Here is a 22799-nt window from a genome sequence, read left to right as displayed (position 1 = left end):
CCCCTTGTAAGGAAGCGCCAGAAATTTGGACTTAGAGGTAACATCAGCTGACCAAGATTTTAGCCACAATGCCCTTGGGCTAGGACAGTGTAGCCAGACATCTTGGCTCCCAGTCTAATAACTTGCACTTTAGCATCAGAAATAAAGGAATTGGCTAGTTTGAGAGCCTTAATCCTATCTTGTATCTCCTCCAACTGAGTCTCTACAAAAATTGATCCAGACAAGACGTTGCACCAATAAGATCCCGCACTTTTTACTGTGGAAATGCAAACTGCAGGTTGCCATTGAAGACCTTGAGGAACATACATCTTCTTCAAATAAGCTTCCAGCTTTTTGTCCATGGGATCCTTAAAGGAGCTGCTATCCTCTATAGCAGTGTTTCCTAACCACGGTGTTCAAGTACCCCCAACAGTCCTGGTTTTCATTATAGCTGAACTAGGGCACAGGTGAAAAATCAGCTGATGGATGAGAGCAGGTTGGTTACTGATCAGCTGATTACTTCACCTGTGCACTGGTTCAGCTATAATGAAAACAAGGCCTGTTGGGGGTACTTGAGGACTGTGGTTAGGAAACACTGCTTTATAGGGATCGTAGTCTAAGCCAGAGTAGAAATAGCCCCTTCTACATTAGGCACCGTGTGCCAAGAACCTTTAATGGAGTCAGCAACAGGAAACATCTTTTTAAATATGTGAGACAGGGAGAAACAAATTCCTGGCTTTTCTCATTCTGGTGAAATAATCTCCGTCACACGGTCAGGGACAGGAAAAACTTCCACAGAGGAAGGAACATCATAGTATTTATTAAGTTTACTAGACTTCTTAGGGTTGACAACGACAGAAGTATCTGAGTCGTCCAAAGTAGCCAATACCTCCTTTAACAGTACAAAAAGGTGTTCAAGCTTAAATCTGAAGTTTACTTCTTCAATATCAGATGAAGGAATAATACTCTCAGAATCTGAGATTTCACCCTCAGAGGCTACCAACGTATCCTCCTCATCAAACCTATGAGGGAGGGCAACCTGCATAGCAGTAGGTGGAACAAAAACCTTACTATCTGAATGTCTAATTTTCCTCTTGCGTTTTCCCAGCATAGGAAAAGCAGATAATGACACAGATACCGCAGAAGATACCTGTGCAGAAAAATCTGCAGGCAAATAAACTCCTCCAGGAGGCTGAGAGGAAATGCAGGGCACTGTATGTGATGACATAGAGGCTTGGGAAGTTTGTGGATAAAGCTGTGGCATTGCCTGAACAGCATCATCCTGAGAGACATTGGGCTCAGAGGTAGTAATGTCGCGAACATAAAAATTTGGGTTCGTGAACGGCGAACGCGAACTTCCACAAAAGTTTGCGAACGGGCGCACCGGGCGAACCGCCATAGACTTCAATAGGCAGGCGAATTTTAAAACCCACAGGGACTCTTTCTGGCCACAATAGTGATGGAAAAGTTGTTTCAAGGGGACTAACACCTGGACTGTGGCATGCCGGAGGGGATCCATGGCAAAACTCCCATGGAAAATTACATAGTTGATAGCATAGCAGAGTCTGGTTTTAATCCATAAAGGGCATAAATCACCTAACATTCCTAAATTGTTTGGAATAACGTGCTTTAAAACATCAGGTATGATGTTGTATCGATCAGGTAGTGTAAGGGTTACGCCCGCTTCACAATGTGCAGTGTAGGTGATATACCTGCCCTGACCATGCTTTGCTGACCAGGTATCAGTGGTCAAATGGACCCTTGCCCCAACACTGTGTGCCAGACATGCCATTATAGCAGACTTATATGGCTTTGGCATTGCTTTTTGGTAATTAGAAGGCTGCTAAATGCCACTGCGCACCACGCGTGTTTTATGCCCAGCAGTGAAGGGGTTAATTAGGGAGCATGTAGGAAGCTTATAGAGTTAATTTTAGCTTAAGTGTAGTGTAGTAGACAACCCAAAGTATTGATCTAGGCCCATTTTGGTATATTTCATGCCACCATTTCACCGCCAAATGCGATCAAATAAAAAAATTTTTTTCACTTTTTCACAAACCTTTGGATTCTCACAGAAATTATTTACAAACAACTTATGCAATTATGGCATAAATGGTTGTAAATGCTTCTCTGGGATCCCCTTTGTTCAGAAATAGCAGACTTATATGGCTTTGGCGTTGCTTTTTGGTAATTAGAAGGCTGCTAAATGCCACTGCGCACCACACGTGTTTTATGCCCAGCAGTGAAGGGGATAATTAGGGAGAATGTAAGGAGCTTGTAGAGTTAATTTTAGCTTAAGCGTAGTGTAGTAGACAACCCAAAGTATTGATCTAGGCCCATTTTGGTATATTTCATGCCACCATTACACCGCCAAATGCGATCAAATAAAAAAAAATTGTTCACTTTTTCACAAACTTTAGGTTTCTCGCAGAAATTATTTACAAACAACTTATGCAATTATGGCATAAATGGTTGTAAATTCTTCTCTTGGATCCCCTTTGTTCAGAAATAGCAGACATATATGACTTTGGCGTTGCTTTCAGGTAATTAGAAGGCCGCTAAATGCTGCTGCGCATCACACGTGTATTATGGCTAGTAGTGAAGGGGTTTATTAGGTAGTTTGTAGGGTGCTTGCAGGGTTAATTTTAGCTTTAGTGTAGAGATCAGCCTCCCACCTGACACATCAGAACTGATTCCTCCCAAACAGCTCCCTTCCCTCCCCCACCCCACAATTGTCCCCGCCATCTTAAGTACTGGCAGAGAGTCTGCCAGTACTAAAATAAAAGGTTTTTAAAAAAACTTAATTTTTTTTTAGCATATTTACATATGCTGTGGTGTGGCATCCCCCCTTAGCCCCCAACATCCCTGATCCCCCCCAAAACAGCTCTCTAACCCTCCCCATCTGCCATATTGGCGGCCATCTTGGGTACTGGCAGCTGTCTGCTATTATTTCACAGTCAAAAAAGTGTTGTTTTATTTAAATGTACACTACTGTTACACCAGATATGAGTGGTGGCACTGGGCAAGTGGGCACAGTATACGCTGTGAGCCTGACACACACGCTGGCAGGCAGGCAACTGCAATTAGATTACACAGGAAAAAAAAAAAAGCAGACTGATGTTCTAGCCCTAAAAAGGACAGCAGAGATCAGATGAGTCCTTCAGGACTGTAGTGGACACTGAATACACTAGCCTAGCTATCGATTTCCCTATTAAATCAGCAGCAGCTACACTGTCCCTCCTCTCACTAAGAATGCAGCTTCCGAATGAATCTAAAATGGATGCTGTCCAGGAGGTGGGAGGGTCTGGGAGGGAGGGTCTGCTGCTGATTGGCTGGAATGTGTCTTCTGACTGTGAGGTACAGGGTCAAAGTTTACTCAATGATGACGAATAGGGGGCGGACCAAACATCGCATATGTTCACCGTCCACGGTGAACGTGAACATGCTATCTTTGCCGGGAACTATTCGCCGGTGAACTATTCGCGACATCACTACTCAGAGGGCAACAATTTATCTTTAAATTTAAGTGTTCTAGCTAAGCATACAGCACAGAATTGCAAAGGCAAAACAATTTGTTCCTCTTGGCATAACAAGCATTTGTCAAAAAACACAGAATCTTGGTCCATGTCCATAATACTAAATAAAAAATTCCCCAAATTGTATATTTTTTCTTTAAAAAACTCTGACTTTAAGAATTTTTAATACCACAATTTGGCTGCCAGAAGTCTCTAAAATGTATAGTTTAGTAGTCGACTCTGAATGACGCCACACCACAAATATCCGACATCAGAGAGATCAGAGAGAGGAAACTACGCAGCAAGTAAAAGGCGCGCGTTTCCCTCCGCCTACAACATAAGATGCAAGTAGCTGCAGCTGGTTTCAAACTCAAGCAGTTTTCAGTTAGTCTGTTCTAGCTAAGCAAGCAAAGAAAACCAACTGCCAAATTTTAAGTTTATACATAAATCCCTGTATAAAACATAAGCCAGTAACAGAAAAAACACAATCTCCTTGCAAGCAGTCGCCACACACATACTAAAGTATTTCAACAAAATTAGCCCAAAGTGGAAAAATGTCCCAATAAAGCAAAGATTAACCTCTATTCTCAACAAACATAATGTACTTGCCCACTGCCAAAAAAATCCTGTATAAAGGGTTTTAAAAATGTCCACATCTACTGCATATGACATATTCTTCTGAAGTGCAAGCCTCCAAGACCTAGAAGACAAAGCCCTTGCCTGCAGTCTAGCTGTCCAGCAGGTAAACAACAAGGCGTGAAAGGACACATACTCCTTATAAAGACCTGTAGAAAAAGAAAGAGCAGAGTAACCAACTCTGGCTTTCTGTACCATGGGCAGCAATGTGTTAGGAAACAAAGCAAGGACTACTTCACAACTTCCTAACTGCTTAAAAGCCACCACTATTCTACTGAAGAGATTAACATGGACTCAGCTAAACCCAAATCCTTGCTTGCAGGGAAAAGTACACGAAAAAGGAATTCATTTCTTCAGACACCAAACTTCACCTCCTCCATTGACAGAGGCAAAGAGAATGACTGGGGATTAAGGGTAGGGGAGTGAGACTTAACAGCTTTGCTGTGGTGCTCTTTGTCTCCTCCTGCTAGCCTGGAATGATATTTTAACTAGTAATTGAATAACGTTGTGGACTCTCCATATCTTAGGAAACAACTATCGATTTAATCAAAGCGATATTTATAGCTCTACTTGTATTCTGGCCCATAGTGTTCTAAAGTGCTTTTTATTAAAAACTATAATAGTAGAATAGACCTGACATACATCTTAAGGTAGAAGATATCTTTGAAAAATGATCAACAAAAACATGTCTTACTATATGGAACAGGAACTGGGTGAGAGTACTGGCAGGGAAAAGCATCATTAAGGGAAGGGTTACTTCAAAGAATGGACCAAATAGAAAGTCAGCCACAAGCATGGGAATGATGGCGGTCTGGAAGAAAAAAGAGAAGTGTGATTATTATTATTATTATTATTATTAAGTATAATATTAACACAGCCATATCCTTTAAAGTTAACATTTCCAAAACAAATAATGTAGTAATGTAAAATCAAACTGGTTTTCTATATATAAGCTGGAAGAATGTTCACATAGAAAAGCAATGGCTAACAGTTATACATGTGCTGACATCAGCTCGTTAAGGCCATGTTGGTTAAGCTTCATATTTGCCTGGCTCATTATCAACATTGAAATTGTTTTATACAGGATAAAGGGATATAAAACCAAATTATCCTCTTTTGTGAATCAGACAGAGCAAACCATTTTGAAAAATAGTGCTGTCATCTAGTTCTCTTGCAAGTGGATAACATTCTTGCAAAGCTGCTTCTATTTGAGGCTCAAGAAATGGTCCATTTCCTCAGCATACGCCCCTGCTTTTCAACAAAAGATACCAAGAAAATTAAGAAAAAATCATATTAAAAGTAAATTATAAACACCTAGATTACGAGTTTTGCGTTACTGTGTGTAAAAACCGTAACGCAGACATTACGAGTCTTGTCGATATAGCTATACCGCAAGCATTTTAGCCTGTAATGTAACGTCAATCCCGCACTCATAAAAATGACGTTTTTGCATGGGATTTCCATAGTGCTGGTATTACAGGTTGTGCGGTGAGGCTAAAATGCTTGCGTTCCAGCCTATACCGACACGATCCGTTCCGCTAGTTATGAGTTTTGTGCAATAAAACTGTTACACAAAACTCATAACTAAAATGTTACAAAGTACACCAACACCCATAAACTACCTATTAACCCCTATTCTGCCGCCCTCCCACATCGCAAACACTAAATTAAACGTATTAACCCCTAATCTGCTGCTCCCGACATCGCCGCCACTAATAAAAGTTATTATCCCCTTTTCTGCCGCTCCACGGCATCGCCACCACTATAATAAAGTTATTAACCCCTATTCCCCCACACCCCAACATCGGCGACATTATAATAAGGATATTAACCCCTATTCCACCGCTTCCCGACAACGCCACCACTAAATAAAGTTATTAACCCCTAAACCTCTGGCCTTCCACATCACTGCCACTAAATAAACCTATTAACCCCTAAACCGCCAGCCCCCCACATCGCAAAAAACTAAATTAAACTATTAAATCCTAAACCTAACAACCCTCTAATTTTAAATTAAAATTACAATATCCCTATCTTAAAATAAATAAAAACTTACCTGTGAAATTAAAAAAACATAAGTTTAAACTAACAATTAACCTAACATAACTATTATACTAAAATTAAAATAACTACAAATTAAATAAACTAAATTACACATTAAAAAAACTAACACTACTAAAAAAATTAAAGGGACAGTCTAGGCCAAAATAAACTTTCATGATTCAGATAGAGCATGTAATTTTAAACAATTTTCCAATTTACTTTTATCACCAATTGTGCTTTGTTCTTTTGGTATTCTTAGTTGAAAGCTTAACCTAGGAGGTTCATATGCTAATTTCTTAGACCTTGAAGGCCACCTCTTTTCACAATGCATTTTAACAGTTTTTCACCACTAGAGGGTGTTAGTTAACGTATTTCATATAGATAACACTGTGCTCATGCACGTGAAGTTATCTGGGAGCAGGCACTGATTGGCTAAACTGCAAGTCTGTCAAAAGAACTGAAATAAAGGGGCAGTTTGCAGAAGCTTAGATACAAGATAATCACAGAGGTTAAAAGTATAACTGTGTTGGTTATGCAAAACTGGGGAATGGGTAATAAAGGGATTATCTATCTTTTAAAACAATAAAAATTCTGGTGTAGACTGTACCTTTAATTCTAAAATTACAAAAAATAACAAATACTAAATTACAAAAAATAACAAACATTAAATTACAAAAAATAACAAATGAAATTATCAAAAATAAAAACAATTACACCTAATCTAATAGCCGCATAAAAATAAAAAAGCCCCCCCAAAATAAAAAAAAAACCCTAGCCTTAATAAACTACCAATAGCCCTAAAAAGGGCCTTTTGTAGGGCATTGCCCTAAAGAAATCAGCTCTTTTACCTGTAAAAAAATACAAAGACCCATCAACAGTAAAACCCACCACCCATCCATCCCCCCAAAATAAAAAACCTAACTCTAACAAAAACCTAAGCTATCCATTGCCCTGAAAAGGGCATTTGTATGGGCATTTACCTCTTTTGCATTGCCCTGAAAAAAGCATTTAGCTCTTTTAAAAAAGCCCAAACCCTAATCTAAATCAGCTCCTTTACCTGTAAAAAAATACAAAGACCCACCAACAGTAAAACCCACCACCCATCCAACCCCCCAAAATAAAAAAATCTAACTCTAACAAAAACCAAAGCTACCCATTGCCCTGAAAAGGGCATTTATATGGGCATTTACCTCTTTTGCATTGCCCTGAAAAGAGCATTTAGCTCTTTTAAAAAAAGCCCAAACCCTTATCTAAAAAAAAAAAACACCCCAAAAAAAGTTAAAAAAAACCTAACACTAACCCCCGACGATCCACTTACAGTTTCTGAAGTCCAGACATCCAGGCAGCGAGAAGTCTTCATCCAGGTGGCGTCTTCTATCTTCATCCCGGCGGCACGGAGCGGGTCCATCCTTGAAGACATCCGACGCCGAGCGTCCTCTTCATACGGTCACCACCGTACACTGAATCTTCAATGCAAGGGAGCCTTTTCAAAATGGTGTCCCTTGCATTCCTATTGGCTGATTTGATTTTTGAAATTCAAATCAGCCAATAGGATGAGAGCTACTGAAATCCTATTGGCTGTTCAAATCAGCCAATAGGATGAGAGCTACTGAAATTCTATTGGCTATTCAAATCACCGCCTGGAGGATAGAAGACAGAAGACACCGCCTGGAGGAAGATAGAAGATGCCGCCTGGATGAAGATAGAAGACGCCGCCTGGATAGATGAAGACCCCGCCGCCTGGATAAGACTTCTCGCCACCTTGATGTCCGGACCTCAGAAACTGTAAGTGGATCGTCGGCAGTTAGTGTTAGTTTTTTTTTTTACTTTTTTTGGGTGTTTTTTTTTTTTTTAGAATAGGGTTTGGGCTTTTTTTAAAGAGCTAAATGCCCTTTTCAGGGCAATGCCCATATAAATGCCTTTTTCAGGGCAATGCCCATACAAATGCCCTATTCAGGGCAATGGGTAGCTTAGTTAGGTTTTTTATTTTGGGGGTTGGTTGGGTGGTGGGTTTTGCTCTTGGAGGTCTTTGTATTCTTTTTTACAGGTAAAAGAGCTGATTTATTTAGGGCAATGCCCTACAAAAGGCCCTTTTAAGGGCTATTGGTAGTTTATTGTAGGCTACGTTTTTTTATTTTTGGGGGGCTTTTTTATTTTTATAGGGCTATTAGATTAGGTGTAATAGTTTTTATTTTAGATAATTTTGTTTGTTATTTTTCATAATTTACTGTTTATTATTTTTTGTAATTTAGTATTTTTTATTTTTTGTAAATTTAGACTTACTTTTTTTAGTAGTGTTAGGTTTTTTAATGTGTAATTTAGTTTATTTATTTGGTAGTTATTTTAATTTTAGTATAATAGTTATGTTAGGTTAATTGTTAGTTTAAACTTAGTTTTTTTTAATTTCACATGTAAGTTTTTATTTATTTTAAGATAGGGATATTGTAATTTTAATTTAAAGTTAAGCGTTGTTAGGTTTAGGGGTTAATAGTTTTAGTTTTTTGTGATGTGAGGGGCTGGCGGTTTAGGGGTTAATAGGTTTATTTAGTGGTGGTGATGTAGGAGGCCAGAAGTTTAGGGGTTAATAACTTTATTTAGTGGTGGAGATGTCAGGAAGCGGCAGAATAGGGGTTAATATATTTATTATAGTGTCAGCAATTTCAGGAGTTGCCGATTAGGGGTTAATAACTTTATTTCGGTGTCAGCGATATCAGGGGCAGCAGATTAGGGGTGTTTAGACTTGGGGTTTATGTCTGGGTGTTCGGTTTAAACGTAACTTTTTTTTCCCCATAGACATCAATGGGGTTGCGTTACAGAGATTTTTCATTCCGCACTTCAGGTGTTTTTTTTTCTAACACTCTCTCCCCATTGATGTCTATAGGGAAAGCGCGCACAAGCACATCAAAGCAGCCCTTGGATTTTGCGCGGTATGGAGCTTATCGCCAACATATCGCACGCACAAGGCAACTTATTCTAAACTTGTAATGGCAGCGCTATGGAGGGTAAACTAACGCTACATTTGTTGCATTCGTTTCGCACCCTCTATAGCGCAAAACTTGTAATCTAGGCAAAAGTTTTTAAAATTACATGCTCTATCTGACTCATGAAATAAAAATTTGGGGTTTTAAATCCATTTAAAATGTCTTGTTTGATGCTGTAATTAATCTCTCTATTTTTTTTATGTCTTGTTATGACATTTTTTAGCCTATTCGGAGTAAGATAGAAACTTCTGAGAAAATAATGATAAGACTTTTAAATAGTACATCATTCTTGATTCTGGCCACCACTATCAATGTTGCCGGTGGCCAGTTAGGTGTCTATATAGCAGGATCATGACATAAAAGAGTATACACTGCAAATATATTATGGAACTGTATGCCACATGACGCTGCTTTTTCCCTATCACTGCTTCCGTAACGCCACAAATATCACCATCTACGCTCAAATTCATAGCGCTCATACAGACCCAGTAGTTAATGATATATCGATAAGAAAAATATCCACAAATAACCTCAAAAACATTACACAAAGTACACTTACACTCATACAAACACTCGACAATATTTATTTTTCATATTCAAATTTTTCATGTCAAAATAGAACGGATCAAAGTTACGAGATCTCGAGTGTTTGAAAAAAATGCATACAAACCCATTTTACATTGACTTAAAAAGACATACGGGAACATACACTCATCTAGCTACATCTAACTACAAATATTTTCACATACATACACAACAATATACAGCACATTACCTACACAAAACTGATTTTTATTATGAAATTAACACGACCTAGCTACTTTTTCACAGAAGGACATGACGTCACTCACTTTACGTGCAACACAAGTGTTAGATTTTATTTCTCTTGAAAATTCTCTCCTCCATTGACTTCTATGGGGAAGACGTGCTTGTGCACGCGACCGGCAGATTTACCTAATGCATGCAAAATTCGTTGACTTTAAAACTCATAATACCAGCGTTAGAATTGTGGCGCTAATTAATTTATTCTTGCGTTAGTCCCGCTATGACAAATAGAGCAAGAATTTACTAATTCCTTATGGAGTTATGGCTTTTCCTTGTGTGAACATCACTACAACATCAAATTCTTAAAGGAAATTACATTACATAAACTAGAAATCACCATCAATTCTATCATCAACAATACAAAATTGTTTTTAAAAATTAAATCAGATTTAAACGGACAGAAAATTATTTTATAGATTTCAGTATTCACAAACAGTAGCCAATTGTAAACACGTCTTATTTACGTCTATTATAGCATTTCATTTATTCAACTCATATGCTTGGATGAACAACATATCTACATAGGCTCACCAGATGATGATTGATGGATGCACATACATGCCTTTTGCCATTTACTCATACATGTGCATTGATATTCAGGAAAAAAAACCACATATAAACAATGAACACATTTACATCATACAACTACATTGGAAGATTGGTTAACATTGGATTCTCTCTCGGAATCACGAAAGATCAATTATGGATTTAGTGTCCCTTTAACATCACGATTTACTCATAATATACCATTAGGAATTACGTACAATAATGCCATTTTAAATATAATTTTTACATATCATTAGAAAATATTAGAGCTGTCACTTTTTTGGAAGGAACAACAAGGCTTTATTGCTTTATATAAATCAGCATATGTGGGAGAGAATCACCATACATACATATATATACATAGCACACATCACACAACAACAAAGCACACATTTATCTTTTTAATCAGCACAGCACACAAGAAGAATGTTGTAAAATACAACAACAGAATGAAGATTTGCAAACTAGACAGGCAGGTTGCTAATATGATGACATCATTCTAAGCTTCAACCATACAGATTATAGCATTAGGACTGTACCGCCCCTTTCAGCAGTTTCTCACTCAATACTACATATAAGTAAACGAGAGGCTTGGAAGATCTTCATTATTATTGCGGTTTCAATGGGACACGTAAAATATTGACATCTCGCAAATGACTTATATATACAATATTACAGATGTCAGCCGGAAGATCGTCATTATTATTGCGATTTCAATGGGACACGTAAAATATTGACATCTCGCAAATCACTTATATATACAATACTACAGATGTCAGCCAGAAGATCGTCATTATTATTGTGATTTCAATGGGACACGTAAAATATTGACATCTTGCAAATCACTTATATATACAATATTACAGATGTCAGCCGCAAGATCTTCGAAGTGGTGCGTTAGCTATGGATCTTTTTATTCTAGCGCTGCTTCTAAACAACGCTGGTATTTAGAGTTCTCTGAAGGGCTGCGTTAGGCTCCATAAAGGGAGCGTAAAGGCATATTTACCGCCTCTTCAACTCTCAATACCAGCGTTGCTTACGGTAGTGGTAAGCTGGAAAAACGTGCTTGTGCACGATTCCCCCATAGGAAACAATGGGGCAGTTTGGGCTGAAAAAAACCTAACACCTGCAAAAAAGCAGTGTTAAGCTCCTAACGCAGCCCCATTGTTTCCTAGGGGGAAACAGTTTCTAAGTCTGCACCTAACACCCTAACATGAACCCCGTGTCTAAACACCCCTAACCTTACACTTATTAACCCCTAATCTGCCGCCCTGCTATCGCTGACACCTGCATTACACAATTAACCCCTAATCTGCCGCTCCAGACACCTCCGCAACCTACATTATACCTATGTACCCCTAATCTGCTGCCCCTATCATTGCCGACACCTATATTATATTTATTAACCCCTAATCTGCCCCTCAACATCGCCACTACCTTACCTACACTTATTAACCCCTAATCTGCCGACCGGACCTCGCAGCTACTCTAATAAAGTTATTAACCCCTAAACCGCCGCACTCCCGCCTCGCAAACCCTATAATAAATAGTATTAACCTCTAATCTGCCCTCCCTAACATCGCCGCCACCTAACTTCAAGTATTAACCCCTAATCTGCCGACCGGACCTCGCTGCTACTCTAATAAATGTAGTAACCCCTAAAGCTAAGTCTAACCCTAACCCTAACACCCCCCTAAATTAAATATAATTTTAATCTAACGAAATAAATTAAATCTTATTAACTAAAGTATTCCTATTTAAAACTAAATACTTACCTGTAAAATAAACCCTAAAATAGCTACAATATAACGGATAATTATATTGTAGCTATTTTAGGATTTATATTTATTTTACAGGCAACTTTGTATTTATTTTAACTAGGTACAATAGATATTAAATAGTTATTTACTATGTAATAGCTACCTAGTTAAAATAATTGCAAAATTACCTGTAAAATAAATCCTAACCTGTTACAATTAAACCTAACACTACACTATAATTAAATAAATTTTAATGTTCCGATCAGCCAATAGAATGCGAGCTCAATCTGATTGGCTGATTGGATCAGCCAATCGGATTGAACTTGAATCTGATTGGCTGATTCAATCAGCCAATCATATTTTTCCTACCTTAATTCTGATTGGCTGATAGAATCCTATCAGCCAATTGGAATTCGAGGGACGCCATCTTGGATGATGTCATTTAAAGGAACCATCATTCGTCGTCTAGTCATCGGTGAAGAAGGATGTTCCGCGCCGGAGGTCTTGAAGATGGAGCCGCTCCTCGTCGGATGGATGAAGATAGAAGATGCCGCTTGGATGTCTGCCGGTCCGGATGTCCTCTTCTGCCCGGATAGGATGAAGACTCCTGCCGGTCTGGATGTCCTCTTCTGCCCCATCGGATGAAGACTTCGGCCCGGTTGGTTGAAGATGACTCAAAGTAGGGAGATCTTCGGAGGGGTAGTGTTAGGTTTATTTAAGGGGGGTTTGGGTTAGAGTAGGGGTATGTGGGTGGTGCGTTGTAATGTTGGGGGGTGGTATTGTGTTTTTTTTTACAGGCAAAAGAGCTTATTACTTTGGGGCATGCCCCGCAAAAAGCCCTGGTAATAGAGCTGTTAACTTTTGTAATTTAGATTAGGTTAGGGAAATTCTTTTATTTTGGGGGGCTTTGTTATTTTATTAGGGGGCTTAGAGTAGGTGTAATTAGCTTAAAATTCTTGTAATCTTTTTTTATTTTTTGTAGTTTAGTGTTTGTTTGTTTTTGTAATTTAGTTTAGTTTATTTAATTGTAGTTAATTTATTTAATTTATTTAATTATAGTGTAGTGTTAGGTTTAATTGTAACTTAGGTTAGGATTTATTTTACAGGTCATTTTGAAATTATTTTAACTTGGTAGCTATTAAATAGTAAATAACTATTTAATAGCTATTGTATCTAGTTAAAATAAATACAAAGTTGCCTGTAAAATAAATATAAATCCTAAAATAGCTACAATATAATTATTTGTTATATTGTAGCTATATTAGGGTTTATTTTACAGGTAAGTATTTAGTTTTAAATAGGAATACTTTAGTTAATAAGATTTAATTTATTTTGTTAGATTAAAATTATATTTAATATAGGGGGGTGTTAGGGTTAGGGTTAGACTTAGCTTTAGGGTTACTACATTTATTAGAGTAGCGGCAAGGTCCAGTCAGCAGATTAGGGGTTAATACTTGAATTTAGGTGGTGGCGATGCTATGGAGGGTAAATTAGGGGTTAATACTATTTATTATAGGGTTTGCGAGGCGGGAGTGCGACGGTTTAGGGGTTAATAACTTTATTAGAGTAGCGGCGAGGTCCGGTCGGCAGATTAAGGGTTAATAAGTGTAGGTAAGGTAGCGGCGACATTGGGGGGGGCAGATTAGGGGTTAATAAATATAATATAGGTGTCGGCGATGTTAGGGGCAGCAGATTAGGGGTTCATAGGGATAATGTAGGTGGCGGCGGTGTGCGGTCGGCAGATTAGGGGTTAAAAAATGTATTATAGTGGCGGCGATGTGGAGGGACCTCGGTTTAGGGGTACATAGGTAGTTTATGGGTGTTAGTGTACTTTAGAGCACTGTAGTTAAGAGTTTTATATTCCGGCGTTAGCCCAGAAAGCTCTTAACTACAGCCTTTCCATGGGCGGTAGGAGTTTTGTCGGTAGAGTTGTAACGCTCACTTCAGCCAAGACTCTAAATACCAGCGTTAGGAAGATCCCATTGAAAAGATAGGATACGCAATTGGCGTAAGGGGATCTGTGGTATGGAAAAGTCGCGGCTTGAAAGTGAGCGTTAGACCTTTATCTACACGACTCTAAATACCAGCGAGCGGCCAAAAGCAGCGTTAGGAGCCCTTAACGCTGCTTTTGACGGCTACCGCAGAACTCTAAATCTAGGCGTATGTTAATCAGTCCTGCTGAGCTGAGTATAGTAGATAGAGTCAATACTGTGGGATTATGTAGAAGTGCTATGGAGAGTTTTTAAGGTTGCGGCAAAGGCAAGAAAAGCTGCATATGTAGCCCTCCTTATCAAGGAGGTTCATTATATGGGGGGAAGTGGTAGTAAAAATTTCAGTGTAAATGGGTGGAAGGGGAAATATTTTATTTATATATTTTTTCTTTTTTCCTTTTTTTTTTTCTCCCTTCCCTTTTTGTGTTAAAATTGAAGCAGCCCAAATGTTAAATGTTAAACTGGACTCTATAGATGCATGGTCTGTGTGGGTTACTATAATGGGTACGGGTGCTAATAGGAATTGGAAACAATCTGCTTGAAGGGAGCAATATTTTAGATTAGATATGCTGGTAAATATGTGTGCATGGATGGGGGGGGGGGTAGTAGTTCAAAAACTGTTAACTAAGCATCATCGGTATTGCACTTAATTCCTAATGAAAATACAATCTGTATAGGTGGTATATGAATGAATGATGGGTCATCTTCAATATGTGAAAAGGAACAAAGCAAATGATTACTAAAAAATAAAAGTACAGCTGGACATAAATAGTCTTAGGGTGCCGCCTAGGCTGCTGGCAGCGCCCCTGCTATGGGTGAATAAATTGCAGCAGAAATTGACAAATATTAAAACTAAGTTCCTTGGCTCACCATAAAATTAAAATACTTGGATCATAAAAAAGTTAGATATTGTGAAAGGAGTGTTTTCATTCCTAAAACCATATTTTATCCCTAAATAAGTTGTGATAGGTACTAGAAAAGGTGTATAAAGAGTGAATTTCTTACACAGGAACATTAATTAGAGATCACTAATATAGGCGTGGGTATATTAATGTAAATAAGTAAACATATGATTCTATTTTACAAACAGTGAGCTAGTATGCAAAAATAACAATTGCGATATCCCAAGCCAGGAGAGAAATATATGAAAGAAGGTGATTTGAAACAAAAAAAGAAGCCAATAGCACTACTTTATTATTTAAAGAACTTCTGCTAATTCATTGAATACCCTAGTCTAATAACATTGGGTTCATGAAATGGTGCTGTGTATTTTAACAACTATGAAAAGAAAACAGAGGAAAAATCCTCTAAAACTATACACAATTAGCACTCCAGAGTCCACCTACAATAATTGGAATACAAGAAAAAGTTCGAAAATAGTCATGAATAGTCTTCCTCATGGGGTTATGATACCAAGGTCAGTTAAAATATAACTTTTAATTAAATATTATTAAAAACAAAATATAACTTTAAAAAGACGACCTGAAGCAAAGACTGCGTGACAATATGTAGATATATTGCTTGTTTGACACAAGACTGCTTGTGAAAAAGAATGCTCCTGTAATAGCAGTTATGGATGCCCTTACTTTGATGTTAAATAAATGGAAAATAATCTAGAGATGACTCTGTGTCTGCTCTGACACAAAAAAAGATAGTACTAATGATTATCTGTGCTGCAATAGCAATGGTCAGATTATACCACGGATAAATAATTTGCTGGGATAGCAACAAATAATAACTACTGTTAGCCGGTAATATTAATGTGTGACAACAAGTAATAAATAAATAAAGTGTTTACTGAAAGAATTGTGAATCGCAATAAAGATTGGATATATCAAGCTATACTAGTAGTCCTAAAATACTGTTAGTAAGTGTGCCCAAGCAAAAAATAATAATGGTTAATAATTAATGGTTAAAGTGATCGTAAATGCATCAGTTGTGCAAGACAAATTCCTTTTGCTCTGACCTTAACTAGCACATCAATGTGATTATATAAATAAAAAAACTTTTTTTCACTGTTCGATTCCGTTTTTATTACCCTCTCCATACAGTCTTATAATCAGCCTCTCTATAATTTTCTCACGGGGCAGCTTTGATTGACAACGCTTTTAGCCAATCATCAGCTCACCATGCGCCCCATGTGAAATATGAATTGCACGCTCCCGTCCTCTACACTAACTCGCTGCTACTTACTGCGCATGCGCAATTATTATGCTAACTGCGCATTTCTGTATTAGACTATTAGAGCTGAGTGAGTATTCTCATATAGAAATGCACAGTTAGCGTAATAATTGCGCATGCGCAGTAAGTAGCAGTGAGTTAGTGTAGAGGACGGGAGCGTGCACTTCATATTTCACATGGGGCGCATGGTGAGCTGATGATTGGCTAAAAGCGTTGTCAATCAAAGCTGCCCCGTGAGAAAATTATAGAGAGGCTGATTATAAGACTGTACGGAGAGGGTAATAAAAACGGAATCGAACAGTGAAAAAAAGTTTTTTTATTTATATAATCACATCGATGTGCTAGTTAAGGTCAGAGCAAAATAAATTTGTCTTGCACAACTGATGCATTTACCATCACTTTAATAATAAACCTATTATTATAAATAAAGTCTTGATAGAGCTGAATACAGAGTTATAATTCTTAATTAGGTAGCACCATTTTATTTTTGTAAATAGATAATAGGGATAGATTAGTGTTAACCCTCTACATATCAAAGCAGGTACTATTCACTAGTGGAGTTAAATATAACGTTGGCGGTTTCAGTCAAGTATCAGCGCTGAATTATGATATTTGTATTCATGTATATTATTTGAAAATATGATTAAAATTCAAATTGTGCTAAATTCTTAGGGGCTGTCATAACATGCTATTGAAAACTCAGAGTGTTATCATATATTAATAGATAATTGACCTTCAATATTAAAGCATAACTTCTGAGAGCTAACAAGCGGCGAAACATGTTAGGGTCTGGTGGTGAGGAGTCTAGGGAACTCCTGTGTTTTAGGGCGTCCTGAAGTTACGAGTAGCGTAACTTTTTACTAAAGTAGCAATCTAATTAACAGACGGCTAGATTTAGAGTTCTGCGGCCAAAGGGGTGCGTTAGCTACGCGTGCTTTTTTTTCTCCTGCACCCTTTAAATACCGCTGGTATTTAGAGTTCACAGAAGGGCTGCATTAGGCTCCAAAAAAGGGAGCGTAGAACATATTTACCGCCACAGCAACTCTAAATTCCAGTGGTGCTTACGGACTCGGCCAGCTTCAAAAACGTGCTCGTGCACGATTCCCCCATAGAAAACAATGGGGCAGTTTGAGCTGAAAAAAAACCTAACACCTGCAAAAAAGCAGTGTTCAGCTCCTAACGCAGCCCCATTGTTTCCTATGGGGAAACACTTCCTAAGTCTGCACCTAACACCCTAACATGTACCCCGAGTCTAAACACCCCTAACCTTACACTTATTAACCCCTAATCTGCCGCCCCCGATATCGCTGACCCCTGCATATTATTATTAACCCCTAATCTGCCGCTCCGTACACCACCGCAACCTACATTATACCTACCTATGTACACCTAATCTGCTGCCCCTAACACCGCCGACCCCTATATTATATTTATTAACCCCTAATATGCCGCCCCCAACGTCGCCGCTACCTACCTACACTTATTAACCCCTAATCTGCCGACCGGACCGCACCGCTACTATAATAAATGTATTAACCCCTAATATGCCTCACTCCCGCCTCAATAACCCTGTAATAAATAGTATTAACCCCTAATCTGCTCTCCCTAACATCGCTGACACCTAACTTCAAGTATTAACCCCTAATCTGCCGACCGGAGCTCACCGCTACTCTAATAAATTTTTTATCCCCTAAAGCTAATTCTAAACCTAACCCTAACACCCCCCTAAATTAAATATAATTTTATTCTAACAAAATAAATTAACTCTTATTAAATAAATTATTCCTATTTAAAGCTAAATACTTACCTGTAAAATAAACCCTAATTTAGCTACAATATAAATTATAATTATATTGTAGCTATTTTAGGATTAATATTTATTTTACAGGCAACTTTGTATTTATTTTAACCAGGTACAATAGCTATTAAATAGTTAAGAACTATTTAATAGCTACCTATTTAAAATAATTACAAAATTACCTGTAAAATAAATCCTAACCTAAGTTACAATTAAACCTAACATTACACTATCAATAAATAAATTAAATAAACTACCTACAATTATCTACAATTAAACCTAACACTACACTATCAATAAATTAATTAAATACAATACCTACAAATAAATACAATTAAATAAACTAACTAAAGTACAAAAAATAAAAAAGAACTAAGTTACAAAAAATAAAAAAAATATTTACAAACATTACACACTAATTACACCTACTCTAAGCCCCCTAATAAAATAACAAAGACCCCCAAAATAAAAAAATGCCCTACCCTATTCTAAAATTAAAATAGAAAAGCTCTTTTTACCTTACCAGCCCTGAAAAGGGCCCTTTGCGGGGCATGCCCCAAAGAATTCAGCTCTTTTGCCTGTAAAAAAAAAACATACAATACCCCCCCCAACATTACAACCCACCACCCATATACCCCTAATCTAACCCAAACCCCCCTTAAATAAACCTAACACTAAGCCCCTGAAGATCTCCCTACCTTGTCTTCACCACACCGGGTCCCGATCTGTCCAGAAGAGCCTCCGAAATCTTCATCCAAGACCAAGCGGGGGCTGAAGAGTGACGTCCATCCTCCAGCTGAATTCTGGATCCAAGCGGCGGCTGAAGAAATCCATCATCGGGCTGAAGTCTTGATCCAAGCGGGCGCTGAAGAAGTCCATCATCGGGATGAAGTCTTCTATGAAGCGGCATCTTCAATCTTCTTTCTTCCGGAGCCATCATCTTCCAGCCGATGCGGATCCATCCTCTTCAACCGACGCCTACCCGCCGAATGACGGTTCCTTTAAATGACGTCATCCAAGATGGCGTCCGTCAAATTCCGATTGGCTGATAGGATTCTATCAGCCAATCGGAATTAAGGTAGGAAAATTCTGATTGGCTGATGGAATCAGCCAATCAGATTAAAGTTCAATCCGATTGGCTGATCCGATCAGCCAATCAGCCAATCAGATTGAGCTCGCATTCTATTGGCTGTTCCATTGGGGGCGGCATATTAGGGGTTAATAAATATAATATAGGGGTCGGCGGTGTTAGGGGCAGCAGATTAGGGGTTTATAGGGATAACGTAGGTTGCGGCGGTGTACGGAGCGGCAGATTAGGGGTTAAAAAATGTTAATAGAGTGGCGGCGATGTGGGTGGACCTCGGTTTAGGGGTACATAGGTAGTTTATGGGTGTTAGTGTACTTTAGAGCACAGTAGTTAAGAGCTTTATAAACCGGCGTTAGCCCAGAAAGCTATTAACTACTGACTTTTTTCTGCGGCTGGAGTTTTGTTGTTAGATTTCTAACGCTCACTTCAGCCAAGACTCTAAATACCGGAGTTAGAAATATCCCATTGAAAAGATAGGATACGCAAATGGCTTAGGGGGATCTGCGGTATGGAAAAGTCGCGGCTGGAATGTGAGCGTGAGACCCTTTCCTGACTGACTCCAAATACCAGCGGGCGGTAAAAACCAGCGTTAGGAGCCTCTAACGCTGGTTTTGACGGCTACCGCCCAACTCTAAATCTAGCCGTGAATGTTTCTAAGTAACTCCCATTGCAGTACTTCACTAATGCATTGCTAAGTTGGTGAGAGCTAACATTCCGGGTTTTCAGTTCTGACTGGGCTGTTAATAATTTACATTTCACTAGAAAAATTTTGAAACAAGTTGCGATACAATTCAATCTGTTACTTATTTATGTTAAGACCACATTACTATTAAGTCCATTTATAATCCTTGGGTGATTATATATACACTGCTTGTATCAGCATTCACTCAGACTGCAGCATTTCCTGTGATCATTTTGGGCGGATTTTATACACTGCCTTTTCCGGCACATATATATCCATAGCCGCTCATGCTATTGCCTAATGAGAGATATTGTTAGACTGGGCAAGATTTATCTCCTATTAGGAGTTAGCAATCATGTGTATTATATATGTACTAAGACAGATTATATAAAGACAACATAATACTATATAATTATACCATATTTCATGCCTTGGTTGTTTATTAAAGAATGTATTGAACCTGACATGTATACACTACCCTTACAACAAGTGAATTCAATTACTATCGTTAGGATGGAATGTACTGTGGTGTTTATATACAGAACTATACCACAAAAATAGGGGTTGACCATTTATATATATAAGCTCTCAGAAGTTATGCTTTAATATTGAAGGTCAATTATCTATTAATATATGATAACACTCTGAGTTTTCAATAGCATGTTATGACAGCCCCTATGTATTTAGCACAATTTTAATTTTAATCATAGTTTCAAATAATATATGCCAATACAAATATGATAATTCAGGGCTGATACTTGACTGAAACCGCCAACGTTATATTTAACTCCACTAGTGAATACTACCTGCTTTGATATGTAGAGGGTTAACACTAATCTATCCCTACTATCTATTTACAAAAATAAAATGGTGCTACCTAATTAAGAATTATAACTCTGTATTCAGCTCTATCAAGACTTTATTTATAATAATAGGTTTATTATAAACCAGTATTATTTTTTGCTTGGGCACACTTACTAACAGTATTTTAGGACTACTAGTATAGCTTGATATATCCAATCTTTATTGCGATTCACAATTCTTTCAGTAAACACTTTATTTATTTATTACTTGTTGTCACACATTAATATTACCGGCTAACAGTAGTTATTATTTGTTGCTATCCCAGCAAATTATTTATCCGTGGTATAATCTGACCATTGCTATTGCAGCACAGATAATCATTAGTACTATCTTTTTTTGTGTCAGAGCAGACACAGAGTCATCTCTAGATTATTTTCCATTTATTTAACATCAAAGTAAGGGCATCCATAACTGCTATTACAGGAGCATTCTTTTTCACAAGCAGTCTTGTGTCAAACAAGCAATATATCTACATATTGTCACGCAGTCTTTGCTTCAGGTCGTCTTTTTAAAGTTATATTTTGTTTTTAGTAATATTTAATTATAAGTTATATTTTAACCGACCTTGGTATCATAACCCCATGAGGAAGACTATTCATGACTATTTTCTAACTTTTTCTTGTATTCCAATTATTGTAGGTGGACTCTGGAGTGCTAATTGTGTATAGTTTTAGAGGATTTTTCCTCTGTTTTCTTTTCATATGAAAGAAGGTATCTGCAAAACAAATGAAAATTAAGTAACCACCTTTTTAGACTTGCACTTAGGCTACGCTATAGACAACATGTGCATGGAACAATACTGTGGCACAGTGATTAAATATATTTTTCCCCCCCTATAAAACACAATTAAACAAAATATAAACTTAACCCAAGACTATCCTAATGGTGAGTGCTCTCTATTTAGCAACGGCCCGACATCTCATTGTAATATTTTAGGCATATTTTCACAGCATATTTACCAGGAAAGGAAGCCTACCAAAAGAAGTCCTATATATGTAATATTTCGAGTGAAATAACAGGAAGCCTCTGAGCATTTCTAAAGAATACATGTATATATAAATAAAGCCTAGAGCAAACAACAACAAATAACTTCCTTAAAATTAATATAGGAGGACTCTGCTGGTAAACACAAGCGCAACCAAGCGTGATTTAAACTGTACAATTTTTGAGTCCAAGGCTAAATGAAGGTTTCTAAATAACTATGGACTGTACCGGAGACTGGCCAGCCAGCCGGCGCAGTAAAAGTCACAATATTTATCCCATACCCGCTCTCTCAAACAGGGAAGCTGGATAGTGCATATTCTCATTTATAAATGTGGGTCTAGTGGTATAAAAGTTGCCCAGATGTGCAGCAAGTAGATAATACTGGTTAAATCAAAGGCAACTATAACCATAGCACCAAGTAACGAAAGTGTTGTGGGAGTCCATATGCTTCATTTTCTCTAAGTGTTCCTTAGTTGTTTTTGTATTGTCCATCTTGTTTGGCTCTCTATCAGCTGTCTTGGCCACTTGCTCAGTAAGGTGTGATACTGTACTTTTCTCCCACAAAATTAGTACTTTGTAGTCTCAAAGTGTCCATCTGAAACTCTCCTTCTGTGGTGCCCTGTAAAGCCACTGATTCCTGAGGGTAGGTGGCATATATAGGATTCGTAGAGATGGCCCCATCATCAATCTCAGGCTCCAAGAGGGCCCTCAGATTGGATTCCGGTCTTAAGCTGAATGCTGCCACCATGTCCGCCTCCAGCTAGCGAAAATGATCGCACACAAGCTCCTCAATAGCGCTAAGGATACCCACGCCTGTTGCTTCCATGCGTGCCAAAGCTGTTCACCTGAATTGACTTTCCATTTGGTGCAAACAGTCACAGAACAGTACTCAGAGCGTTAATGGAATATTAAGATAGCCGCTCCTCAATG

General features: G+C 38.0%; 1 protein-coding gene across 4 annotated transcripts in view; it reads right to left on the bottom strand.

Moving 5' to 3' along the window:
• LOC128653763 (ABC-type organic anion transporter ABCA8) overlaps positions 1 to 22799 on the bottom strand; it is a 752731-nt gene that overhangs the window by 185199 nt on the left and 544733 nt on the right. For all 4 annotated transcript variants that reach the window (XM_053707247.1, XM_053707265.1, XM_053707256.1 and 1 more), the window contains one exon: positions 4822 to 4938. In XM_053707247.1, the coding sequence (XP_053563222.1) occupies positions 4822 to 4938 (117 nt within the window). The remainder of the gene's footprint in view (positions 1 to 4821; positions 4939 to 22799) is intronic.

This window comes from Bombina bombina, chromosome 1 (assembly GCF_027579735.1).
Source record: "Bombina bombina isolate aBomBom1 chromosome 1, aBomBom1.pri, whole genome shotgun sequence".
Lineage (NCBI taxonomy): Eukaryota > Metazoa > Chordata > Amphibia > Anura > Bombinatoridae > Bombina > Bombina bombina.
This window is presented reverse-complemented; position numbering and strand designations above follow the sequence as displayed.